The sequence below is a fragment of the Cygnus olor genome (assembly GCF_009769625.2).
Source record: "Cygnus olor isolate bCygOlo1 chromosome 30 unlocalized genomic scaffold, bCygOlo1.pri.v2 SUPER_30B, whole genome shotgun sequence".
NCBI lineage: Eukaryota > Metazoa > Chordata > Aves > Anseriformes > Anatidae > Cygnus > Cygnus olor.
In genome coordinates this window covers 28021-51221 of record NW_024429050.1, presented here as the reverse complement: position 1 = coordinate 51221, position 23201 = coordinate 28021, and the positions used below count along the sequence as shown (strand labels likewise).

The window sequence follows — 23201 nt, the reverse complement described above, 5'->3', positions numbered from 1 at the left end:
GCTCTGCCCGACGTGCCGATGATTGCCAGGGGGCGGGTCTCGTTGTGTGCGGAGCGGGAGGCGGGGCTTGTTGCCTAGGCAACGGGAGGGGGCGGGCTGGGGCTGCGGCGCCCTCACAACATGGCGGCGGCCGAGTGAGGGGGGAGCGGCGGGGCCGGGCTCGGCGGGGTGAGCGGGGCGAGCGGGGCTGGGGGGGCGTAGAGGGGCTCGGGGAGGGGTTGAGGGGCTCGGGGGGGCTGGGGGGGCGTAGAGGGGCTCGGGAGGGTTTGGGGGGAGTTCAGGGGGCTGGAGGGGGTTGGCGGGGGCGGGAGGGGGAGGGGGAGGGGGGGCTTTCTAAAGGGGGCTTGGGTGGGGCAAAAAGGGGTGGGGGCGTGGGGAAAAATGGGGGAAGGGGGGGAAATGGGGGGAGAGGGGAGAAATGGGGAGTATGGGGGGGAATGGGGTAGGGGGAGGCGGGTGGGGGCTTGGGGGGGTGCAGGGGGTTCCCCGGGAGCAGTCGGGGTGCCCCAAATCCCGGGGTGGCTCGGGGGGGGGGGGGGCGCTGCCTCCCTCGGCCCCCCCCGCGGCCCCCCAGCAGCCCCCAAACGGCCCCAATTTCGTCTGGCAGGGCGAGCGGTGGGAGCTGTGCGGCCCCGTGCCCCCTCGAGGAGCGTCGCCCAGGCCCCCTGCTCCCGCGCCACGTCGCTCGCCCGGGGGCTCGGCATGCGGAGCAGCAGTGGGTGAGGAGTTGCAGGTAGGAGACGGGCAGAATCATTTCCTGATGGCGCTTTGTGTTTTTTTTTTTTTCCCAAAAGTACTTATTCTGTGTGTGCTCTCGGGCTGCGGTATCTCCAAAGCGTCCTTTTGCCTTGCCAGCGCTCTTCCCCAAGCGCCAGCTAGAAGTGAGGGAGGGAAATCAGGAAAAGCACCATCACTGGGAGGCTTTTAAGGAAGAAGTATTAAATGTAAAGCTTCAAGAGCCCTCCTTTGCCTCTTTGGGGCATGCACAGCCAGGTGTTTTTCTCCCCATACGCTCAGGTCCAGCTGAGCTCACACGGGCAGTTGCAACAGGTTGCAAAGACTCAAGATCTGTTTTTTCTGCCACGTAAAGAATCAGAGAAAAAGGTCCTGGGTGCGCTCTTGTTCTGTGCTCTTTATACACCCACCGGGCTTTTTTCTCACTGCTCTCAAGGTGAGTTGAGCCATGGGGAGCTCCGGGCTGGGTTTCTCCAAGCCCTCCCGTGTTTTCCTGCCCTGCAGTGCCCCTCTCGCTCCCCTGTCTCGCCCTGGGCAGCCCTTGACGGGTCGATTTTGCCCGCTTTGGCACAGCAGGAACAGAACGAGAACAGAAAATGCCACTCCCAGCTCGTCTCGGGCTCTGGGTTTATTTGTTTGCGTAACTCTGTGCCCTCTCACTCATCTGTTCACTCATCTGAACTCAGCCGCTGCTGGAGATAAACGCATTGCACTGCATTTTCGGCGTTCCCATGGCCGGCAGGGCTTTGTTCGCTGGGGAGGGGAAGCTGGAACAAAACAAAAAGCTTCAGGATTGCTTTTTAGCTGCGTTTCCCCCGTAACTCACGGAGTTGTGCACCAATTAGCCAAGTGGGCTGTGTGGATGCGGATTGATTCTGACAACGCCCCGCGCAGCAGGCGGGTAAATAACTGCAAATTGGGTTTATGGAGAACGCCCGGCGGTGGAGCACGGCTTTAGGGGACACGCAGCCCCCGTAGGAGAGCTGCGGGTGGCTGGGAGGGTTCTGAATAAAGCCCCAAACAAAGTCGGAGCCGTGGCCAAAGAACAAGCAGCCTGCTGCCAGAACAAACATTAACCAGCCCTGGCAGCCTCTTGAGGAAGTTTCCCTCGCCGTGGTGGAGAACCCAACCTGTTGGACACATTTATGGCCCCCCGGACGGGCTGAGGGAGGCTTCCATGAGCTGCGTGCGGCTCCCCGGTAGCAGGGCTGCCGAAACGTGAGACGTGGCGCGGGCGTAGCACGAGGCCGACGTCACGGAGCTGCCTGCGGCTCCTGACCCGTGACCGTCCTGGGGAAGGCTGGCTGGGAACCTCCCGGCTCTGCTGCTGCTGCGCTGCCCCGACGTCCCCAAGCAGAGGTAATTAACCCGGAGATAATTGGCAGCTGGAAGAGCTGCAGGAGCTTCCCGGGAAGGTAGGGAGGAGGTAATGGCTGCTGCCAGCTCAGGTTCCGCGTTCACCACAGGGTGGAAACTCTCCCCCCGCCCCGTTGCGAGCTCCCCGATGTTTCCAGATAGCGGTTATCTCCCTCTGCGTGTGCGGGGGTGCCGTTTATTTTGCCAGCACTTATCACCTCGCCCAGAAGGAAGCGGTCCCTAGAAAAATGGAAAAATCACAGAGCTTTCCTCCGGAACCCGCAGCTTTGTGCCCCCACTGCCTTTTGGTCACTTGTTTGTCGCTGGGCGAGCGCTGCGGGTTGTTGGTTTCGCTGCTGGCAGCGCACTGGGTGCTGCCCCCGTTCTGGGGGCGGGGATTTTTGGGGTGCTGGTGGTGTTTTAAACGCGTGTTTCCAGAGCACGTTGGCGCGAGGTGCTCGCGACGCCCTTCCCTTCGGTTCTGTTCAGAGCCTGCAGGCGGGAGGACGTGGCCCCCAAATCCCACCCGGCTCCAGGAGGAATCCCAGGGGGGTTGGGCGGCTTCTGTGCAGCCTAATTAATTACAGCTACGTCGGTTTTAGTTAATAAAACTTAATTTCTCCTGAGCCTGGCAGAGAAAGGGAGGAAGGCGAGCCATGGTGGGTTTGTGGCTGCCCGGCTGTGGCCTGGAGGACTTGCTGCTTTCTTGGATTTCGATGATTTTCAGGTGGAAACCGCGTTCTTTCCCCAGGCGTTCACATTTTATGCTTCGTTGGGGTTTTTCTTGTTTTTTGGGGGGATTTTTGGGCGGGGATGAGTGGAGGAAGGAGCCCCTTGCTGCCGCTCAGCGCCCCGCGAGCTCCCTGCACCTTTGAACCAAACCCTTTGGGTTTCTCCCCAGGTAAATAACTCGCCATTTTGGGATCGGGGGATCCACGAACGCCGCTGCCCCCCCCCGGGAGGTGATTAATTAACGCCTGTTTTAATAAAAAGCCGGCTGTAACGAACAATGAAACTCTCCTGAGCTGCGCTCGCTCCCCTCTTCCTCTCCCCGTGTCGTGCTCTTACGCGGCGCAGATGAGCTGTAATTTTTGTCAGTGCTGTAAGAGGCTAATTAAAGGTTTGCCTCGGCTAATCAGCTCGCAGTTTAATTAGCACCAAGCTGTAAATGGCAGAAATGGACTTCTCGGTAGCGGGCTGGGGCCAGGGGAGCTCTGGGTTGGGGCCTGGGGAGCTCCAGTGTGGCCCCCCTGCCCCGTCCATCAGGCGCAGCGCCCGGTGGCTCGTTAGCAGCGTGTAATTAACGTGCTGGCCGGAGCCGGCCGTGTCAGCCCTTCCCCGCATTCTTGGCGTGCCGTGCTGCCGGCCCCTGCCCTGCAGAGGCTCTCGGAGGCGGATTTGGGGAAGGCTCCAGCCGGGCTCCCGCGTCCCTCGCACCTCCCGGAGCCTCCTTGGCGGCCCTGTGAGCTCTAGGAGCCGAGCCCGGCGCCGCTTCACGTTCAAATCCTCGTCACCGGCTGCTCGGGGGCTGCCACGAGCCTCCAGGACCTCGGCCGGGCTGCACTCCCTCTTCGTTTCCCTCCTCAGCCGCAGGATCCCGGCGAGCCCGGCCGGCTCCGTGTGTTCCCCGCTGGCTTCACTGGAGGAGAGTTGGCAGATAGCGATCGCGTGCGGCTCCTCCGCCCTCGACCGAAGGCGCACGGAAAAACCTGTTTGTCCTTGGCGGGGTGGGAGGAGGCGATGCCAGATACACACCGGGAGCCTTTTTCCTTTCTTTAAATCCCCTTGAAATCCTCCTTGAGGGTTTGGTTAACCCCCTTCCAATGCAGGCGCGGCCGCGGGAGGTTTTCCACGCCGTGGTGACGCTGCTCGCGCTTCCACAGCAGCTCTCCCGAGAAGGGTGTTCACCAAAAACTCACTTTTTGAGCCCAAAGGGCAGCGTGTGCCCTGAGCCCGCCTGGAGGGGACGGTGGCGGTGGGGCCGGGTGCTCCGATGTGGCTTTTTCCCCAGCTGGTGGAAGTGCCGGGGCCTGGCCGGCCTCTCCCGAGGTTTCTGTTGGTACGGAACATGCGGAGGGCGTCGGGAATCCGCTCACCTCGGCCGTTCCTTCTTCCCTCGCCGATTTTTTTTGAGCGTGGTAGCGCGAAGGAGGTGAATCCTTTTCCACCTGGCACCTTCTCCTCTGGCACCTCCTGGGAGGCCTTCGCCGTCCTCCCAGACCATCCGCCGGGGGACTCGCTCCTCCTCGCGCAGCGACGCAGGACGAGAGCCGCGAGAGGTTCCCAGAAACCGGCGTTTTGAGCCCGTCGACCCTGAGTCATCGCCGGGCAACCCCGCGGGCTCTGCGTGGGTGGAAAAAGCCAGAGGAGTTTCTCACCCGAAGCCTGAACCGCGCTGGGTGGCTGCAGAAAGCAGGCAAAGCCCTCGTCGTCCCCGAACCCGAATTAATCCCCCCCGCACCGCGGGTCCGGGGCCGTCCGCAGGGCAGGGGTTGGGAAGAGGTGCTCTTGCTGATTTGGTTCGAATTCGGAGAGATTTGGGGGCTGGAACCGTGCCTTTGAAGTCCTTTTATCTTTCTGCGAATTAATGAGCGTGTTTCACAAGGCTCTGAAATTGATGCTAGGGGCTCTTTGTGCTCCTGGCAGCCCAGGAGAGCAGCTGCTGGAGTTTTGTAGTCTGAAGAGTTGGAAATCGGAGATTTCTGAGCTGCTGCTTGTCGCTGCCGGCATCAGAGGCGTCGCTCTGCGGAAGGACGAGCGGCTTTCGCCTCTTGCGCCAAGAGAGACGCGGCGGCGTGAGCGCGCTCCCAGTCAGCTCCGCTGCTGCTGCTCCTCTCCAGAGGATGAAACAAGGAACGTGAGGGTGCCCCCGGGGAGTTTGGGCTGGGAGAGGCTCCTTTCCACCCGACGATCTCTTTTTATTTTAATTTCTGACGCGATTCTCGGAAGGCTTCCAGGCGCCCGTTAGCAGGCCGGCGGTGCTGCAGCAGGTACTTTGATCCCTGAATATTCTGCAAGGGGATAAATCAGAGGAAAAGGAGCACGAATGGGAGTGAGCAATCGAGTTGTGAACCCTGGCAGGCGATTCACGTTCCCAGCTGTGCTTTCTTCCCCCTCCTCCCAACTTAGACGAGGCATAGAAGTGAAAAGCAAACCCCGCAGACCGCCAGGTTCCTCGCTGCCTCTCGCCCTCGCCCCCCAGTTTGTGACCCGGAGCCACCCCAGCAAGGGCCAGCAGCGTTCCTGGGGCTCTCTGAGCCCTGCAGAGAGTCCCCATCGTGTCCCCTGGCCGGGTTTTGGGGCTGCCGGGTCTTAACCCGGGGTGCCAACGCCAGCCCAGCCTGCCCGTGGCGCGTTTGGCTCCAGCACCGTGCTCCCAGCGCCATGCCCTGGCTTCGCGGGACCGGGAAGCGCCGGGAGAGCCGCGGGGCTTCCTCCGTCCTGCCCCGTTTCCAGGAGCGGGCCCTTGACTGGCTGCTTTGTTTCAAATGTTGCTGCCTCATTGGCTCCCCCGGCTCAAATCTGCTCCGCTCCAGCTCCGCTTGGTGCGAGCTTCGCTTCTTTAACCCCTCCGAGCCTCGCGGCCGCTCTTCGCCCGGCTGCTCGTCCTCCTTCCCTCCCTCCTGGCTCTCCCGACACAGCGGAGACGCTCCCGGTCCGGAAAATGGTAATTAGAGCTCCTGTTACAATTAGAGCTCCCGTTACACCGCGGGGACCCGATCCTTCGGTCGCCAACCTCGCAGCGAGACTGGGGAGCGCGCGCGGGGCTCGGCTGCTCACCGTTGTGTCCCCGCTCCCCTCAGGGCTGCCGCCTCCCCCGTCCTGCTTCCCCTCCGCTGGGAAGCTTGTGGCTTCAAGAGTGGGAGCCCTGAACCCCAAACCCCATTTCTGTCCCCCTTTCCCCCAAAAGGGAGACCCTCCGGGGGTTCCCTCGGTCCCCACACCCTCCCGCTCGGTGTTCTCGGGCAGTTTTCTTCCCCTCTCCCCCCTCGGGCTCGCAGCAGGGCGGTGCAGGTGAGTGGTGCAGGGTCCTGCCGGGGTTTTATTTTATTATTAGTTTAAGGAGCTTCAGGTGGGCTTTTGGGGAGGGGTGGGCGCTGAGGGAAGGCTCCTTGGGGGAAGTCTCTTTGCTTTCGGAGGTCGGGCGCCCCTGGAAATGCCCGGAGCAAGAGGGGCTCTCCCCGTCCTGCCGCTGGAGCAGGAGACTCTCCGCACTCGAGGCTCTCCTGCCTCCTAAAACTGAAGCGGACGGGTTTATTTCGGCTTGGAGCAGGGAACCGAGCTGCCCCTGGGCCCCTCTTCAACGGTTTTGTTTTGCTTTTGGAAGGTGCTGGCGCGAGGGGAGAGTTCTGCCCTGCTTGGTTTACTCCTGCGGGCCAGAAGTGTTCGTTAATGGCTGACTAATTAAACAAAGCGCAGATAAAGGGAATGGGGACCTGGGCTGAGGAATGTGCCGGGCTCCGGTGGAGGCAGCGGGCTGGATTTTAACCCCTTCCTCCCCCCAGACCCCCGGGGCCTGCCAGGGACCTCCTAGCGAGGGCTGCATCCCGCCGAGCCCGGCTGCCCTCAAATTCATCCAGAAACGGGATTTCTGCCCGAAACGCCGCACGGGGTTTTTCTACCAAGGCTTTGGCGTGCGAGGAAGGGGCCGGCGCTCGGGAGGCTTCTCCGGGTGGCGGTTCGGGGCGAGAGCCGGGCGGGGAGCCCCGGAGATGGAAGGAGGGCGCTGCGGAAAGGCAGCGCGACGCTCGCAGGTGGCTGCGGGAGCGAGCAGCAGAGCACAGCGCGTGCGCGCCCTCGGATGACTTCAGCCGGCGGCGCCTCCGAGGGGAAGCTGCCCTCGCTCGGGAACCCGCGCTGAGGCCGCCCGTGGCTGTCCGGGAGCTGGGATCGGCCTCGTCAAGGTAACGAGCCCGCTCGGGGAGCCTCGCGGGGAGCCCCCGAGGTGGCTGCGTGCTCGCCCCTGAGCGGCGTTGGCCAGCTCGGGATTTCGGGCGAGGGAAGCCTCTGGAGGGGCAGAACGGGGAGCGGGCTCTACGTGGGGCCTTATAAATTAGAAAAGGCTTAAACCGGGACGGGGTGGAGGCAAAACCTTCCCTCTTCCCAGCGGGCTGGGGGTCTGTGAGCACTTAACAAAACGGGGAGCAGGAAGGCAAATCCCCGGCCGGGAGCGTTGCTGCGGACGCCTGGAGCGAGGCGGGCGTGGGGGCCGGGATTTCCTGCGTGAAGAAAGGGATTGTCCCCGGAGCTGTGAAGTTTCGCGCCGGGTAGCGTGTCGGAAGCGGATTCAGGAGCCTTAGAATGGAAGGAAATGGCCCCAAAGTGCCGCCAGAAGGCAGCGAAAGCGGCGAAGGAGCCGGGTGGCTTCGGTCCCGGAGGCGGTGCGCCGAAGCGCTGGGTGCGTGCGTGCGTGCGCTGGCGCGGCGTCACCCCGAAATGCTGGGAGCGAGCTGCTCCTGCAGGACGGGTTCGGTCAGCGCAGGGCTCGCCCTCCTGCTCCTAAACTCGAGCAAGAAGACGGTTAAACAAACAAGCCCTGAAGAGCGGCCGAGACGCCGGGCGTCCTCGCGTTGGTTTTATCCCGCTGCTTCCCCGTCTCCGATGCTGCGTGGGAGGGCTGTGCTTCCTCTGGGCCGCTCGCTTTTACTGGCACACGAATAAAAACTTTGGGTTTTGGCGCAGCGATCCCCAGCCAGCCAAAAAGCCACGATCGCAGCACGTCGTGACAGCGAGGGGCCGCCGGGTTCCTGCTCTGTCCCCAGGGTAGGTACAAGCACCGAGGTGGAAACGCCCGGCGCTCTCAGCCTTCAGGCCGGGTTTGTTGGCTTCGCGCCCCGATGTGCGTCCGCAGCGCGGGCCCCGTGTCCTGCCCGTGCCCGCAGCGGGCTCGTCCTTTTGCTGGGGACGCGAGGACGACGTGGGGACGCGGGTTTTCTTCCTTGCAATCCCATCCAGCCAGCTTCGAGAGGCGCGTGGCAGCGTGAGGATGCCTGGGGCAGCGGCCGGTTCAGGTGCCACCACCCGTGCTGTGCCAGCGGCCCTGTTCGCAGCTGGGTTTTGGGGGAAAAACGAAATAATTTAGGGCTTGTTTCACGACCTGGGGAAGGCGCTGGGTGTTATTTTTTCTCTCCTCACCCAGAAATTTCTGCCTTTCCCCTCCCAGGCTGAGGTCTGGAGGAGCTCGGAGGCGGCGGCTGCAGGGACCGAGGTGGCGCCGCCCTCCAGCAGCTGCTCTGCTGCCGATTTTACGTAAAGCCGTTGATTTTAGGAAAAGTTTTGCCAGCGCCCTGAGCTCCTGCTGGGCAGAATCAAAACCGTACCTTGGAGCTCGGAAGGATGCGGGGGTGTAAACAAGCCCCCATTGTGCCTGCCCTGGGTGTTTACACCAGGAGAAACCGCTCCGGGGTCCGCCCTGGGGCCAGGCTTCCTCTGCAGGCGGCACCGGGCTTTGTCCCTCGCTGTCCTTCGGGCTGATACCACCTCGTGTCCTGTCCTCGTGCCCCCGCCGGCAGGTCCCGAGGGCTGCCTCGGCGTTTTGTGTGGCCGAGCCGCTGGAGAACTGCAGGAACACGGCCCTGGACGTGGGAGGGCGTCGAGGACGTCGAGCTTGGGGGCGGCAGCCTGAAGGGACCCCCCAGGGGAAGGGGATTTGTTCCCTTTTTGTTCCATTCTTGCACCAAACGGGCTTCTCTCTGCTGCTGGATTTCCATCCCCTCGTCCCGGGAGGCTGGGGATGTCCCAGAAGGGAACGCCGTGCCGGCGACAAGCAGGCGTTTCGTGGGGATCTCTTGCAGGTGGCTTTTGTTGATGGTTTTATTTTTTTAACGCGTCCCCCCTGGGGTGTTCACAAGCGAAACTGAAGTCTGGCGAGCGGCGCAGCTCCTACCCGAGCCCTGCTTTGTGCAGCTTGGCAGGCCACAAGTGGGCTTGGACTCCGTGCCCAAACCAGGCTGGCTAAGTTTAGTTCCAGTGGCCTCGATGTGCGTATTTGAGGCTCCTCGGCGGGTGTTTAAGCACCTGAGCAAACGCTCGGTTCTTCTTGCTTGGCCCCAACGCCTGCAGGTCCAGCCTGTTGCGGGTCGGGCTCGTTTTCTCAGAAATTTACCGGGCTCCCACCCCAAAAAGCTGCCTGGAAACCGGCTGGTGGCAGCGCCCCGAGAAGCGACATGGGTTTCGCCCCGCAGCACGGTGCTGCTCGACCCCGGGCTGCCAGGGGATTGTCCGAAGCTCCGGGCTCGGCCGCTCGCCGCTTCCTGAGTGTCACCGAGCCACCTGGGCTGGCCCTCGCTGCCTGCCTGCTTCCTGCTCTGCACCTGGAGATTCGCAGAAGGCTCCCAGCTTGTAATTGTGGGCGGCTTTTGCTCAACTTCTTAAATTTAGGAGCATTACATCAAAGTGGGCTGAGTAAAGGGAAGCTGCTGCAGTGACAGCACAATTCGGGCGCCCTGGACCAGTCCGACGCGCTGCCAAGAGGTGTTAAAGGCTGCTGGCTTTGCAGGACCTGGATCTGCACAACAAAAATCCAAAAAGCCACGCGTTGCAGTGGAGAACGCCGTCCACAACTTGGGAAGGTGCTCGAGGAAACGCCTCGAAGGGAGATTCAGAGGTACGCCGACGTGTGCGCTGCCACGTTCCAGCTCTCGGCGGCGTGAAACGTGAGATCAGCCCTAAAACCCTGGGTTCTGGGGGCAAAATGCCGCAGGGAGTTCGCTTGTGGAGAGGCTGGGAGAAGAGCTGAAGACGTCGTCCAGCCGGGCGGTGACAAGGAGGATGTGGGCTGAAGGACTTCTTGTGTGCTGTATGGGCGGGCAGCCAGGACCCCAAAAGGTTCCCTGGGCTGCCCCAGTTTGCGATTGCTGCTGTGCCATCGCGTAATAAAAGCAGGAGGGGGAGAGCAGACTGACGCTGCCGGGGGCTTTTAAGTCAAGGGGAGACCAAATGTGTCTTGGAACACGCATGAACCAGCCGGGAAGAGAACGGGGGGTGAGCAGGAGGGACGGGAGAGCCGTGGGGTCGGGGCGGCCCTAAAAAGGGAGCAGCAGCCGGGTGCGAGGGCTGCACGATGAGGTTTGGGTCCGCGTCGGGCTTGTGGTGGCTCATGGCGTTTCCTTTTTGGCACGGGTGCAGCGAGGAGTTATTGTAGCAGAGAGCGAGGTCGGTTCCTGGAGAAGGGATGCCGCTTTTACAGGTCCCCATCACGGTGCCTGCCTCTGTCCTCCGGGCCTCATTTTTGCCTCCTGTGTGTCCCCCAGGTCCTCTAGCCAGCCTCACCATGTTCAGCAAGAAGAAGAAACGCATCGAGATCTCGGCTCCCTCCAACTTCGAGCACCGCGTCCACACGGGCTACGACCAGCAGGAGCAGAAGTTCACGGGGCTGCCGCGGCAATGGCAGGGCATCATCGAGGAGTCGGCCAAGCGGCCCAAGCCGCTGGTGGACCCCGTGTGCATCACCGCCATCCAGCACGGCTCGCAGAAGGTAGGCAGCTCCTCGGGGAGGGCTGGCGGTACTGCTTTCGGGGCCAGGAAGCCCAGGCTGGGTTTTGTGCCCCCCTCCCCGGGGTGCCACGGAGCAGGTAAGGTGGCAGCCGGGTCCCCGTAACCCGCGGGGTCCTTCAGACGTCTCCACGTCCCCCCGCCTGCTCGCCTTCCCCCGTGCAGGACGGGGACCACCGCACAGGAGGGAGGTGGGTGCAGAGGAAAGCCTCTCCCCATCCTCACCCTCGTGGGGAAAAAAAAAAATCATACGAGAAAAGGCAAATGAAGTGGTGCCTTGTCCCTTCCCATCCCATCCCCTCCCCTCCCCGTGCCTGTTTCCCCAAGCTGCCGTTACGTCGTTTTTTGAAGTCTGGCTCGTCTGCCCGCCTCAGCCGAGGAAACCCCCGCCATCCCCAGCTCCGCTGTTCCTCCTCCGTCACCCTCATTTGGTCCCCGGCATCTCCCTTCTGCTCTGCTGGCCCCTGCCATGGGCCTGCTTTGGCTGGATGCTCCAACAGCGCAAAAAAAGGGATGTAGAGACTGTGCTCCCCGCAGCCCAGGGTGGCGATGGCTTTTGCTTCGTGGGAGAGGGTCCTGGCAGCACTCCCCTCTCTCTTTATCTGGGTCCGACAATGCCTGGAAACCTCCTGGAGGGGCTCGGGACAGCGTGGAGCGGGCCCTGAGGCTGTGGGGAAGCCAGAGCTGCTTCCCCCTTCCTCCTGGCCTCGAGCATCGTCCTATGCGGGGCTGCACGGCCACGCTGGGCTCGGCCAGCTCCCATTAACAGCACTCTGCTAATTGCGTGGCGATTTGAAGGACTGGGAGCATCCAGGCCAGCCGGCAGAAACCCCATCCCTTCCCCTCCTTTCCCCTCGTCCTGTCTGTGTGAGCCGCCCCCTCCCCGTCCCCGTCACCACCAGGCATTTCATTTTTATTTTTTTTTTATTTTCTTCCCTTTTTTTTTTCTTTTCTTTTCTTTTGTTGTGTTTGTGTTCCGTGTTCCTGCCCGCCTCCCGTCCCGCCTCCTGCGCAAAGACCATCGTGCGGGGCACCAAAGCCGCCAAGGACGGCTCCCTGACCTGGCTGCTGGACGAGTTTGAGAACATGTCCGTGTCCCGTTCCAATTCTCTGCGCAGGGACAGCCCCCCCTTCCCGCCCCGCCGCGACCAGCTCTACCAGGAGAACGGCCTCTCCGAGGGCCCGGCCGCAGCCCGCCCGCACGAGGACGCCGGCCGGAGCAAGGACAAGAAGCTCCACGGGGCCCGCGGCGAGCTAGAGCAGGGCAAGGAGAGACCCCGGGACAGGGAGGAGCAGCGCGCCCACCCGCAGCAGCCCCGCGGCCAGGAGCCCGGCCCCAAGGGCGCTGCCCCCGCCGGCGGCCGCCCGCCCCCGCCCGAGTACCCCAAGCCCCCCGAGCGGGACGGCTGGCGGGACGGCCCCGCCGACAGGGACTGCAGCGAGCCAGCTGAGCGCGTGGTGCGGCGGGAGCGCGCGGAGCCCTCCGACAGGCGCCCCAAGTCCACCTACGCCGGCGAGACCAGCCCGCAGTCCCCCCGCGACAAGCGCCCGCTCTCGGGGCCCAATATCCGGACTCCCAACATCCCCGTGTCTGAAGGGGTGATGAAGACGGCTCAGCAGACGGGACGGCCTTTTAATACCTACCCGCGGGCCGAGACCGATCCCGTCAGGGGCGCAGGTTCACAGGTAAAGGCTCCCCCGCTCCCCTCCGCGCAGAGCCGGCCCGCTTGGCAGAGATCTCTCCTTCCCCAGCAGCCCGGCCTGGGTTTTTTCTTTTTCTCCTCGCTGTGCCTGTCCTCCGCCTCCTACAAAAGCAGCCTCTCTCCTCTGCTTCCTAAGCAAGCGCCGGCTAATGGGCTCCTGCGCTCTGATTGGGACTGGCCTGTGCCGAAGACCACCGGCCCCGCGCCGGCCGCGTCTGCTCCATGCTTTCCTCCCCGGGGCCGTGCCGACGGCGCCCCTCAGCTCCCTCGCGCCGGCCCCGGCCTCTCTCGGGGGCACGCGGGCTCCAAAGCAGCCTCCGGCGCCTCTGCGGTCGCCTCTTCCCTGCTCTCCTCGCTGTCCTTGCTCCTTCTAAGCCCGTCCGACGCCGCCTTTTCCTTCGGCAGCCTCCAGCCTCGCCGCCGCCTGGACGCTGCGGTGTTGGCACCTGGTGCTTGGGGGCCAGCGGCCAAATCCTGCGCCAGCCATGCACTCCCGCGGCATTAACAGCCCTCTCCTCCCGTCTCCCCCGCAGGCAGAGCACCGGCCGGGACGACCGCAGGAGGTGGCATCAAACGGGCCGGTGAGCGGCACCACCGGCTCCTCCCGTGCCCACCCGCCCGGCCCGCCGCGCTCCAAAGGCCCCGAGCCCCCCGCCGGCCTCACCCCGCACGCCTCTGACCCCCACCTCGCTCGCCAGCCCCCGCCCGGCCCCCCGCTGCCCACCGCCGCCCCGCAGCAGCCCCGCTCGCCGCAGCGGGAGCCCCAGCGTGTCTCCCACGAGCAGTTCCGGGCGGCCCTGCAGATGGTGGTGGACCCCGGGGACCCCCGCACCTACCTGGACAACTTCATCAAGATCGGCGAGGGCTCCACCGGCATCGTCTGCATCGCCACCATCAAGAGCACCGGCAAGCTGGTGGCCGTGAAGAAGATGGACCTGCGCAAGCAGCAGCGGCGCGAGCTGCTCTTTAACGAGGTGCGGGCAGCGGAGCGGGGACCCCCTGCTTTTGGGGGTCGAACACGGATGCTTTCGGGGCTGGGAGCCGGGCGCTGCTGAGCCTTCCCCTGCCTCTGCTCCGCAGGTGGTGATCATGCGGGACTACCAGCACGAGAACGTGGTGGAGATGTACAACAGCTACCTGGTGGGCGACGAGCTCTGGGTGGTGATGGAGTTCCTGGAGGGCGGCGCACTCACCGACATCGTCACGCACACCAGGTGGGTGCCCGGGCTCCCTGGCCCCTCGCCGGGTCCCCGGGGTGGCTCCTTGGCCTCTCACTCTCCCTCTCGCCCCGCAGGATGAATGAGGAGCAGATCGCGGCCGTTTGCTTGGCCGTGCTCAAGGCCCTGTCCGTCCTGCACGCGCAGGGCGTCATCCACCGCGACATCAAGAGCGACTCCATTCTGCTGACTCACGACGGCAGGGTAAGTGTGGCTTCTTTCTTCCCCTTCTCCAAAACCCCACCAGAAACTGGTGGCAGCAGTGTTCCCCAGGAGCCACCAAAGCTTTTCAAGGCTCTTTGAGGCAGACATGCGAGCTGAGAGCCTGTGAGAGGCAACTTGGGGTGGGAGCGGGACTGTGAGACACCTGAAACCCCCCCTGGGATGGGGTTGATCCCAGAAAGCAGCGAAGGGCTTCAGCGAGGACAAGAGCAGAGCGTCCCCCCCGGCTGAAACGGGGCCGGGGCCGTTCTCACCGCTGCCTTCCCCGGCCTCCAGGTGAAACTCTCCGATTTTGGGTTTTGCGCCCAAGTGAACAAGGAGGTGCCACGGCGCAAGTCGCTGGTGGGGACCCCGTACTGGATGGCGCCGGAGCTCATCTCCCGCTTGCCCTACGGCCCCGAGGTGAGCGCGTGGGGCGAGGGGGGTGGCTCTGGGGCTGGGGGCGCGGCGGCGCCCCCAAAGGAACCCCCGTCACGCTCCCCGCCTCCTGCCCGCAGGTGGATATCTGGTCCCTGGGGGTGATGGTTATCGAGATGGTCGACGGGGAGCCGCCGTACTTCAACGAGCCGCCCCTAAAGGCCATGAAGATGATCCGAGACAATCTGCCCCCCAAGCTCAAAAACATGCACAAGGTAAAGGGGCAGCCGGGCCGGGGACACCCCCGGGCTGTGTCCCTGCTCCACGCCCCCCTGACCCCTGTCCCCCTTTGTCCCCGCAGGTTTCCCCCTCTCTCAAAGGCTTCCTCGACCGCATGCTGGTGCGGGATCCGGTGCAGCGGGCCACGGCCAACGAACTCTTGAAGCACCCCTTCTTGGGCAAGGCGGGCCCCCCCTCCTGCATCGTGCCCCTCATGCGCCAGAACCGCATGCGGTGAGGGGCCGGCAGCCGCCCCGGCGCCATCCTCGCTCTCGCCTCAAACTGGATTTGTGACTGTGCCACTACTGGGGGGGGGCAGCCGGGGGGGCCCGGCCCTCCCGCACCGTACTACTGAGTCTGGGAGGGGGGAAAGTTGGTGATGGCGGCTCCGCGTGGGGACAGCAGCGAGGCCACGCTGTGATGCTGGCCCTGTCCCCCTCTTCCCCGCAGGTTTGTGGGGCCAGGGGCTTATCCCGACTGCACCAGCCCCTGTGTCGTTCCCACCCTGGGGGGGGACCCGCCTTTTGGGGCATCTCAACAACACCCCCCCTTTTCTTTTTGTCTTTCTAAATCCTCTTTCTATCCCCATCTGGCCCTGGGGTCAGGCCACCTGCACCCCCGTGGGAGGGACGTGTCCCCACAGCCCCAACACTACAGCCCCGCGGCCACACTACTGATTTGGGCCTGCCCCCCCCCCTCCACCCCACCACTTTTTTTTGTTTTATTTTTTTTTTAACAAAAGCTATTTATATTGTCGTTTTGTAATGCCGCAGCATTGGGGTGCCCCAGGGCCGCCACGGGGCCCCCTGGAGATTACACGTGTCCTTTTGGAGAGCGCCGTGTCCCCCTGTGCTTTTTTGGGGAGGGGGGTGGGCTGCGTGCGGGGGACACGGTCACAGACGTGCAGGGGGTGCCCGTGCCCTGCAGACACCGGCGCCCTGCTTGGGGAGGAGGAGGTAATATGGGGGGGTGGCCATGGGGACCCTTCTCCCTGAAGGACGCCGCTGCTCCCCACACCCCACCTCCGCTCCCCAATAAAGCACCTGCCAGGCTGGAGCTGCACATCCTCAGGGCTTTATTGGCCGTGCTGAGAGCTGGACGAGGTCGGGGGGCTTGAGGGGGGGCCTGGCAGCGTGGGACAGCTGGGTCAGCCCACCTCCATCAGCGGTGGCCCGCACTGACTTGCGTTGACATGCGGTGGCCTGTGTTGACTTGTGTTGGCCCACGTTGAATCGCGTTGACGTGCGGTGGCCAGCGTTGACTCGTGGTGACGTGCGGTGGCCACTGTTGACTCGTGTAGCCTCACGCTGATGTTTGTTGGCCAGCGTTGACTTCTGCTAACTAAGGTTGACGTGTGTTGGCCCACGTTGGCTCGCATAGACTCATGTTGACGTGTGTCGGCCAGTGTTGACTTGCGTTGGCGTGCCTTGGCCAGCGTTGATCCGTGTTGACTCTTGCTGCCCCACGGTGCCCCGTGCTGCCCTGCGCTGCCCCACGCCGCCCGCCTCAGTTGCACTGGCAGTAGTAGCCCCTGATGGCGTTGTTCCAGTTGCTGAAGAGCCCCCGCCGCACCTCCTGCAGCCGTGGCACCGCGCCCGTCCCGAACGTCTTCATCTTGCCGTTCTTGCCGGCGCGGGACCAGACGGTCAGCTGGCAGCGGGTGCCCACCACCAGCGAGGAGATGCTGCCCGACCACTCCCAGGGCACGTAGGGCACGTCGGCGCCGCAGTCCACAATCAGGGACTTTCCCCCGCAGCACATGTCGTAGTAGGGGCTGTCGTCGGTGAAGAGCTCGGCGCAGATGCGGGTGCCGTTGACCACCCGCAGGTCGGCCGGCGTCGGGCACTGGGCCCCGGCCCCCGCCAGCACCGCCACCAGCACCGCCGCCAGCATCAGCACCGCCATCGCTGCTTGGCCCCAGCCCCGCCACCGGCACCTGCATATATCGGTGGCGAGGGAGGGGACGCCCCAAGGTGCCACTCCCCCCCCCCGGCGTGCGGCCCCCCCGTGGGAAAAACCCCATCTGCTCAAGGCCCCCAGCAGCCCTGGGAAGGGCCCCAGGTGTCCCCCCCCCCCCCCCCCCCCAAAAGGTCCCCAGGTGTCCCCCCCTTCCCAAAGGGCCCTAGGTCTTGTGTCCCCCCCCCTCCCCGCCGCTGTGATCTGGGTCCACCTGGGCCCTTCCCAGCCATAGGGACCCGAGGGGGGGGGGGCAAGGCCGGGCCCTTGGGGCCGCTGACGCACAGGGACAGGGGCACAAGGCCGGGTCAGGCCCCAGGTGTCCCTGCACCCCCAAATGTCCCCGAGCCCCCCCCCCAGCCGGGAGGGGGGGCAGCATTTGTAGCAGCTCGTACCCGCCCCCCCTACAGAAGAGCGGCTCCCGCTGCACTTCGCACACAAAAGGTTTTAATGGCCCCGGGCGGGGGGGGCACAGGTTTTTAATGTAAAAACTTGTGTTAAACACTGCGGCGGGCCGGGGGGGGGGCCCGGGGAGGGCGGCTGGTGGGTGGGGGGGTCACGGGGGTGGTGGTGGTGGGAGGACAAATAGGGCTGGGGGGGGCAAATAGGGCTGGGTGGGCAGGTTGAAGGGGCTTTTTTTTGGGGCGGGGGCAAATAGGGCTGAGAGGGGCATTTGCGGGGGGGGCCCGACCCCCGCGGGTTTATCCAGACCAGCCAGATAGAAGGGGGGGGGCTGCGGGTCTCGTGTCATTTGTGCAGACATGTCAGTGGCGTGTGCGGGGCCCCCCCACCGCCGCCGCCCGGCCAAAGGCACCGCGGGGGGGGGGACAGATGGGAACTGGGAAGAGGGGGGCGTAAGGGGGGGGGCAGGCCGGGCACACACGCGTGCCCACAAGTCCCAGGGTGCGCTGGTGTGGCGGGGCGCACTCGCGTGGGTGCTGGGTTGCATACGGGTGCCCCCAACCCCGGGGGGGGGGGGGGGGGGGGGGCGAAGAAAGGGGGGCACAAGGACACCAATGAGGGGAGCGCGTGGGAGGCCCACGGGTGCAGGCGGGGACCCCCCCCTGGAGCAGCACCCAAGGGTGCTGGGGGCTGCAGGGAGGCACCCGGGACGCACCCAAGGGGTGCACGGGCACCGCCGGCTGCGTTCAGGCTCCCGGGGTGGGGGTAGTTTGGGGGAGCAGTGTGCTGGCACCCAAGGGTGCTCGGGGGCACCCCAGGTTGCACATTCAAGCACCCAGCAGGCACCCAAGGGTGCTCGGGAGCACCCCGGCCTGCACATTCAAGCACCCAGTCAGGCACCCAAGGGTGCTTGGGAGCACCCCGGGCTGCATTCTAGCACCCTGGGGTGCTGCCCTCCCCCCGCCCCCCCCTTTAGACGGTGCTCTCCAGCATCCAGTGGGTGCTGCCGAAGGACGGGCGCAGGGTGGGGAGGGTGTCGGGCGCGTCGAGGCGGGGCAGGGAGCCGTGCCGCCGAGTCCGGGCGCGCCGCGGGTAGCTGTGGCTGGGAAAAAGCCCCCGGGCACCCCCGGAAGCACCCAAGGGTGCCAGTACCGGAGGTGCCGGGGGGGCCGGCGGTGGTGGCGGCGGTTCCGGCTCGGGGGGTCTGTGGGTGCCGTTGGTCTGGGAGCAGACGCTGGCGACGTTGGCTGCGGGCAGGCGGCGGGCGGCCTTGTAGCGGGCGGTGAGGATGAGGATGAAGACGAGGACGGAGGCGGCGATGGCGGCGCCGATGACGATGATGACGGTGCCCCCCAGGAAATGGGGCCGGGGGGCGGTGCAGCCGGGGCTCCCCCCGGCCGTGGCGAAGCGGACGCAGCCCAGGGCGCGGGTGGCGGGCGGCGTGGCCGTGCCTTCGGCGTAGAGCGCCGAGACGCAGAGGTCGTACTCGCGCCCCGCCGCCAGGTCCCGCAGCACGAAGCTCCGGCTGGAGGGCGGCAGCAGCCTGCGGGGGGATTTGGGTGGGTTTGGGGGGCGGGCGGGTCCCCGCTCCCCCCTCCCTGTAACGCCCCTGAGCTGCCTGCGCACCCCCGTGATCTGGTGCAATGCCCTGTGGATGTGTGCGGTGCTGGGCGCTGCCCTGTGCAATGCCCTGCAACATCTCAAGGTCCCGTGCAATGCCCTGCACCATCACAGGGCCCTGTGCAATGCCCTGCAACACGTCACTGTCCTGTGCACCGCTGAGCAATACCCTGCGGTCCTGTGCAGTGCCCTGCAACATCTCAAGGTCCTGTGCAATGCTCTGCAACATCGCAGGGTCTTGTGCAATGCCCTGTGGTCCCGTGCAACGCCGTGCAACACCTCACGGTCCTGTGCAACACCCCACAGCCCTGCGCGATGCCACGGAACACCCCACGGCCTTGTGCACCCCCATGCAACGCCCCACGGCCCCGTGCAACGTCCTGCGGCCTTGTGCAACGCCGCCTGGTGCTGTGCGCAGCTGGGCGACACCATGAAACGTTGGCAAACGCCCTCAGACCCCACGCCCTGCAGCCCCACAAGGCCCTACAGCCCCGTGTACCGCCCCACGGCCCCCCGCAACGCCCTGCGGCCCCCCACCTGTAGACGAGGGAGTCGTCGAGGGAGCTGTTGTACTGGATCTGGAACATGCGGATGCCGGGCACGTGGCGCTGCGGCAGCCAGCGGATGCGCGCCGAGGAGGCCGTCAGCTCGGCCGCCACGATGCGCCGCTCGCCCGCTGGCCGTGACTCGTTGCCGCCGGCGCGGGCCATGTCCGAGGGCTCGGGCCCGGGCTGAGCCTCGCCGTCGCCGTCCCCGTCCCGGCGGGGCACGGGCAGCGGCAGCACAGCCACCTGCACGCGGGCGGCCGCCTCGCCGGCGGCGTTGGAAGCCACGCAGGTGAAGGCGCCGTGGTCCCGCAGCGTGGCCACCCGCAGCTGCAGCGAGCCGTCGGCCCCCAGCGCCCGCCGTGAGCCGTTCTGCACCAGCCGCCCGTCGGGGCCCAGCCAGTGCAGCGCCGGCGGCGGGTCCCCGGCGGCGGCGCAGCCCAGGCGCAGCGGCTGCCCCTCCAGCACGGCGGCCGGGCTGGCGGCCGCCCCGGCGATGGCGGGCGCGCGGCACGCCAGCTCTTCCTCCGGCACGGCCCAGAGCAGGCGGCCGGCGAGCGGCGGCGGCGAGGCGCAGCTCTCCAGCCCGTCCGGCCGCGCCAAGCGCCGCAGCCACAGCAGCTCGCAGTTGCAGTGCAGCGGGTTGCCGCCCGCCGCCAAGCTGGGGCCCGGCGGGCCCGGCACCGGCGGCAGCGCCCGCAGCCGGTTGGCGGTGAGGTCCAGGCGGGCCAAGCGCGGCAAGCGAGCCAGGGCGCCGGCGGGGACGCGCTCCAGCAGGTTGTGGTCGAGCGTCAGCGTGGCCAGGCTCGCCATGCCGGCCACCGCCTCCCAGGGCAGCGCCGGCAGGTTGTTGTGCGACAGGTCCAGGTCCTCCACGGTGGCGGCGAAGGCGGCGAAGGCGGCGGGCTCGATGGCGGCCAGCTGGTTGTTGGCCAGGATGAGGTGCCGCAGGCTGGCCAGGCCCCGCAGCTGCGCCCCGCTCAGCGCCGGCAGCCGGTTGCCGTCCAGGTGCAGCGCGCGCAGGGCGCGCAGGTCGGCGAAGGCGCCGGGCGCCAGGCGCCGCAGCCCGTTGCGGGACAGCGTGAGGTGCACCAGGCTGCTCATGTTGGCGAAGTCGGCGCGCCCCACGGCCCCGATGAAGTTGTCGGCCAGGCGCAGCTCCACCGCCCCGCGGTCCAGGCTGGGCGGCACCGCCAGCAGCCCCGTGCGGGCGCACAGCAGCGTGGGGCTGGGGGCGGCCGCCGGGCACAGGCAGCGGGGGGGGCAGCGCTGGGCCCCCGCCACCGCCCCCAGCACCACCAGCGGCACCAGCAGCTTCGCCATCCTCCGCCGGCGGCGCCGGGGGTGGGGGGGGGCGGTGGACGGGGGGCGGGCAGCGGAGCCTGCGGGACGGAGGGGGTCAGGCGCCGGCCGGAAGCGAGATGCGGGGGGGCAGGATCGGGCCGCAGGGTGATCTCCCGATCCCGTGCGATCCCCCGATCCCGTGCGCAACCCCATGATCCCGTGTGTTCCTGTGTTATTCCCCAATCCCGTGCGATCCCCTGATCCCACGCGCAACCCCACGATCCTGTGAGATCCTGTGTGCGATCCCCGGATCCCGTGCGATCCCCTGATCCCATGCGCAACCCCAAGATCCTGTGTACAACCCCATGATCCTGTGCGATCCCGTGTGCAACCCTGTGATCCTGCGTGCAGTCCCCTGATCCCATATGATCCCCTGATCCCACACACAACCCCACGATCCTGTGAGATCCTGTGTGCGATCCCCGGATCCCGTGCGATCCCCTGATCCCATACACGAGCCCGTGCACAGCACTGGGATCCTGTGTGCAGTCCTGGTATGTGATCCCTTGGTCCCGTGTGTGATCCCGTGTGTGATCCTTGTGATCCCGTGTGTGACCCCACATGTGATCCCACGATCCCGTGTGTGACCCCATGTGTGATCCCATTACCCCGTGTGACCCCATCATCCCACGTGTGACCCCCCGACCCCGCATGCGCCCCCCCGGCCCCGTTACCTCCTCTCACGGCTCCATCTCGGTCCCGTCCGGGGCTCGCGGTGGGGCCTGTAGGGACAGGGGATGGGCCAGTACGGACCAGTACGCACCAGTAAGCACCAGTCCAGCCCAGCACGGCTCTGCACACCCCAGTATGGCCCAGTAAGGCCTGGAATAGCACCCAGTATGACCCAGCACAGCCCAGTACTAACCAGTACGGTTCGGCAACGCATAGTACATTCCAGCGTGGCCCAGTAGAGACCAGCCCAGTATGGCCCAGTAAGAGTTACCACAAGCACAACCACGCATGGCCCAGTATAAGCCAGTATGGGCCGGTATGACCCAGCACAGCCCAGTATAGTGCAGAATGGCCCAGTACAGCCCAGTACAAACCGGAAGGGGCCATGATGCACCAGCACACGCCAATATAAACTGCCCCAGTATAAACCCAGTAAAGCCCAGTACATTCCAATACATCCCAGTATGGGCCAGTACAGCCCAGCATGACCCAGTACAGGCCAGCACAGTCCGGTATGGCCCAGTCCAACCCAGTAAGGCTCAGCACAGCCCAGTACAACCCAGTACAGGCCAGCACAGTCCGGTATGGCCCAGTCCAACCCAGTAAGGCTCAGCACAGCCCAGTACAACCCAGTACAGCCCAGTTAGGTCCAGCACAACCCAGTATAGACCTGTACAACCCAGTAAAGCTCAACACAACCCAGTCCAACCCAGTACCATCCAGTAAGGTCCAGCACAGCCCAGTACATCCCAGTACCACCCAGTAAGGCCCAACACAGCCCAGCACGGCCCAGTAAGGCTCACTACAACCCAGTAGGGCCCAGCATAGCCCAACACTGTCCAGTACCATCCAGTGAGGGCCAGTGCAGCCCAGTGCAGCCCAGCAGAAACCACTGCAGCCCAGTAAGGCCCAGAATAGCTCAGCAAGGCCCAGTACAGCCCAGCAGAGCCCTGTAAGGCTCAGTACAGCCCAGTATGGCCCAGCACAGCCCAGTAAGGTTCAGCACAGCCCTGTAAGGCCCAGTATAGCCCAGCACAGCCCAGTAAGGTTCAGCACAGCCCTGTAAGGCCCAGTATAGCCCAGCACAGCCCAGTAAGACCCAGTATAGCCCAGTACTGCCCTGTAAGGCTCAGTACAGTTCAGCAATGCCCAGTACAGCCCAATTAGGCCCAGTAAGGCCCTGTATAGCCCAGCAAGATTCAGTATAGCCCAGTAAGGCTCAGTACAGCCCAGTACATCCCAGCACAGCCCAGCGTGGCCCAGTATAGCTCAGTACATCCCAGCACAGCCCAGTAAGGCTCAGCAAGGCCCAGTAAGGACCAGCACATCCCAGTACATCCCAGCAAGGCCCAGTAAAGTCCAGCACATCCCAATACATTCCAGCAAGGCCCAATAAGGCCCAATAAGGCCCAGCACATCCCAGTAAGGTCCAGCATACCCCAGTAAGGCCCAGTACATCCCAGTAAGGCCCAATAAGGCCCAATAAGGCCCAGCACATCCCAGTAAGGTCCAGCATACCCCAGTAAGGCCCAGTACATCCCAGCAAGGCCCAATAAGGCCCAGCACATCCCAGCACATCCCAGCAAGGCCCAGTCCCACCCAGCCCGGCCCAGTCCCGCCCATCCCCCCCATCCCCCTCCCCTCCCCCCCCGCCCCCCTCCCGGTGCCCCCCCCGGTACCTGCAGGGGGCTCAGCCCACGGCCGCTCCCATCGCGGCTCCCGGGGCGGGCCGGGGGGGGGGGGGCCGGGAACCGCTCAGGCCTCGCCCCACCGGGGGCCCATGGGCGGCACCGGGGGGTTCCGGTACCGGGGGGAAGGTTCCGGTACCGGGGGGGGGTTGCTGGTGTCGGGGAGGGGGGCCCGGTACCGGGGGGGGTGGATGCCGGTACCGGGGGGGCGATGCCGGTACCGGAGGGGGGCGATGCCAGTACCGGGGGGGGGTGTCTCCGCGGTTCCCGGTGCCCGGAGCTCGGAGCCGCAGCCGGGGCGGGGCCGTTCCCCTGCAGCGGAGCCGGAAAACGATCGGGGCTGGGAGGGGGCAGGAGGGAACCGGGGGGGGGGGGGGGGGGGGGGAGGCGCGGGGACACCGGCACCGGGGCGACGGCTCCGCTCCGGCCCCAGGCTCCGCCCCCTGCGAAGCTCCGCCCACCCTAAGCCACGCCCACATCGAAGCCCCGCCTCGCCCGCCACCGCCTCGCCCGCCTCCCGCCCGGCCCGGCCCCGCCCTCGCAGGCCCCGCCCCCGCACACTGTAACCACGCCCCCTCACAGACCACGCCCCCCGTCCCCCCGCCCCGCTCA

At 65.6% G+C, this 23201-nt stretch overlaps 3 protein-coding genes and 1 long non-coding RNA gene across 12 annotated transcripts; 1 reads left to right on the top strand and 3 right to left on the bottom strand.

Moving 5' to 3' along the window:
* The first annotated feature begins 54 nt into the window (after positions 1-54).
* PAK4 (p21 (RAC1) activated kinase 4) lies at positions 55-15196 on the top strand. 6 transcript variants are annotated; one of them, XM_040543038.1, is made up of 10 exons: positions 55-168; positions 608-733; positions 10344-10567; positions 11602-12270; positions 12821-13261; positions 13368-13501; positions 13582-13708; positions 14003-14128; positions 14224-14358; positions 14445-15196. In XM_040543038.1, exons 3-10 carry the CDS (start codon positions 10364-10366, stop codon positions 14598-14600), a joined length of 1992 nt encoding a protein of 663 aa, XP_040398972.1. In that variant the 5' UTR covers positions 55-168; positions 608-733; positions 10344-10363; the 3' UTR covers positions 14601-15196. The 6 variants fall into 6 exon arrangements, with proteins under 6 accessions (XP_040398972.1, XP_040398974.1, XP_040398971.1 ...); XM_040543037.1 differs by lacking the exons at positions 55-168; positions 608-733 and adding exons at positions 5004-5102; positions 5369-5758; XM_040543040.1 differs by lacking the exons at positions 55-168; positions 608-733 and adding an exon at positions 790-2094.
* On the bottom strand, positions 3012-5668 carry LOC121062793. Its single transcript, XR_005815700.1, has 2 exons — positions 5409-5668; positions 3012-5102 (listed from the first exon to the last, which is right to left on the bottom strand). It is a non-coding gene; the product is annotated as an uncharacterized LOC121062793 (long non-coding RNA).
* Positions 15197-15420: 224 nt separating the features above from the next.
* Positions 15421-16395, bottom strand: SYCN (syncollin). The gene has a single exon (XM_040543053.1). The coding sequence runs from the start codon at positions 16265-16267 to the stop codon at positions 15869-15871; it is 399 nt and encodes a 132-aa protein (XP_040398987.1). The 5' UTR covers positions 16268-16395; the 3' UTR covers positions 15421-15868.
* Positions 16396-16936: 541 nt separating this feature from the next.
* On the bottom strand, positions 16937-22806 carry LOC121062784 (leucine-rich repeat and fibronectin type III domain-containing protein 1-like). 4 transcript variants are annotated; one of them, XM_040543031.1, is made up of 4 exons: positions 21531-21950; positions 20904-21460; positions 18878-20267; positions 16937-18263 (listed from the first exon to the last, which is right to left on the bottom strand). In XM_040543031.1, exons 2-4 carry the CDS (start codon positions 21347-21349, stop codon positions 17613-17615), a joined length of 2487 nt encoding a protein of 828 aa, XP_040398965.1. In that variant the 5' UTR covers positions 21350-21460; positions 21531-21950; the 3' UTR covers positions 16937-17612. The 4 variants fall into 4 exon arrangements, with proteins under 4 accessions (XP_040398965.1, XP_040398966.1, XP_040398967.1 ...); XM_040543032.1 differs by having other exon boundaries at positions 20904-21399; positions 21810-21950; XM_040543033.1 differs by lacking the exon at positions 21531-21950 and adding an exon at positions 22340-22505 and having other exon boundaries at positions 16938-18263; positions 20904-20951.
* Between the last annotated feature and the right edge of the window lie 395 nt (positions 22807-23201).

Bases quoted from the DNA above. Each gene is read 5' to 3' on its own strand.
- PAK4 (XM_040543037.1), top strand. From the start codon at position 5,476: ATGCCCTGGCTTCGCGGGACCGGGAAGCGCCGGGAGAGCCGCGGGGCT. The intron at 13,709-14,002 runs GTAAGTGTGGCT...CCCGGCCTCCAG, and splicing joins TGCTGACTCACGACGGCAGG to GTGAAACTCTCCGATTTTGG. The intron at 14,129-14,223 runs GTGAGCGCGTGG...TCCTGCCCGCAG, and splicing joins GCTTGCCCTACGGCCCCGAG to GTGGATATCTGGTCCCTGGG.
- SYCN (XM_040543053.1), bottom strand. From the start codon at position 16,267: ATGGCGGTGCTGATGCTGGCGGCGGTGCTGGTGGCGGTGCTGGCGGGG.
- LOC121062784 (XM_040543031.1), bottom strand. From the start codon at position 21,349: ATGTACTGGGCTTTACTGGGTTTATACTGGGGCAGTTTATATTGGCGT. The intron at 20,268-20,903 runs GTAACGGGGCCG...TCCGTCCCGCAG, and splicing joins AGATGGAGCCGTGAGAGGAG to GCTCCGCTGCCCGCCCCCCG. The intron at 18,264-18,877 runs GTGGGGGGCCGC...ATCCCCCCGCAG, and splicing joins GACGACTCCCTCGTCTACAG to GCTGCTGCCGCCCTCCAGCC.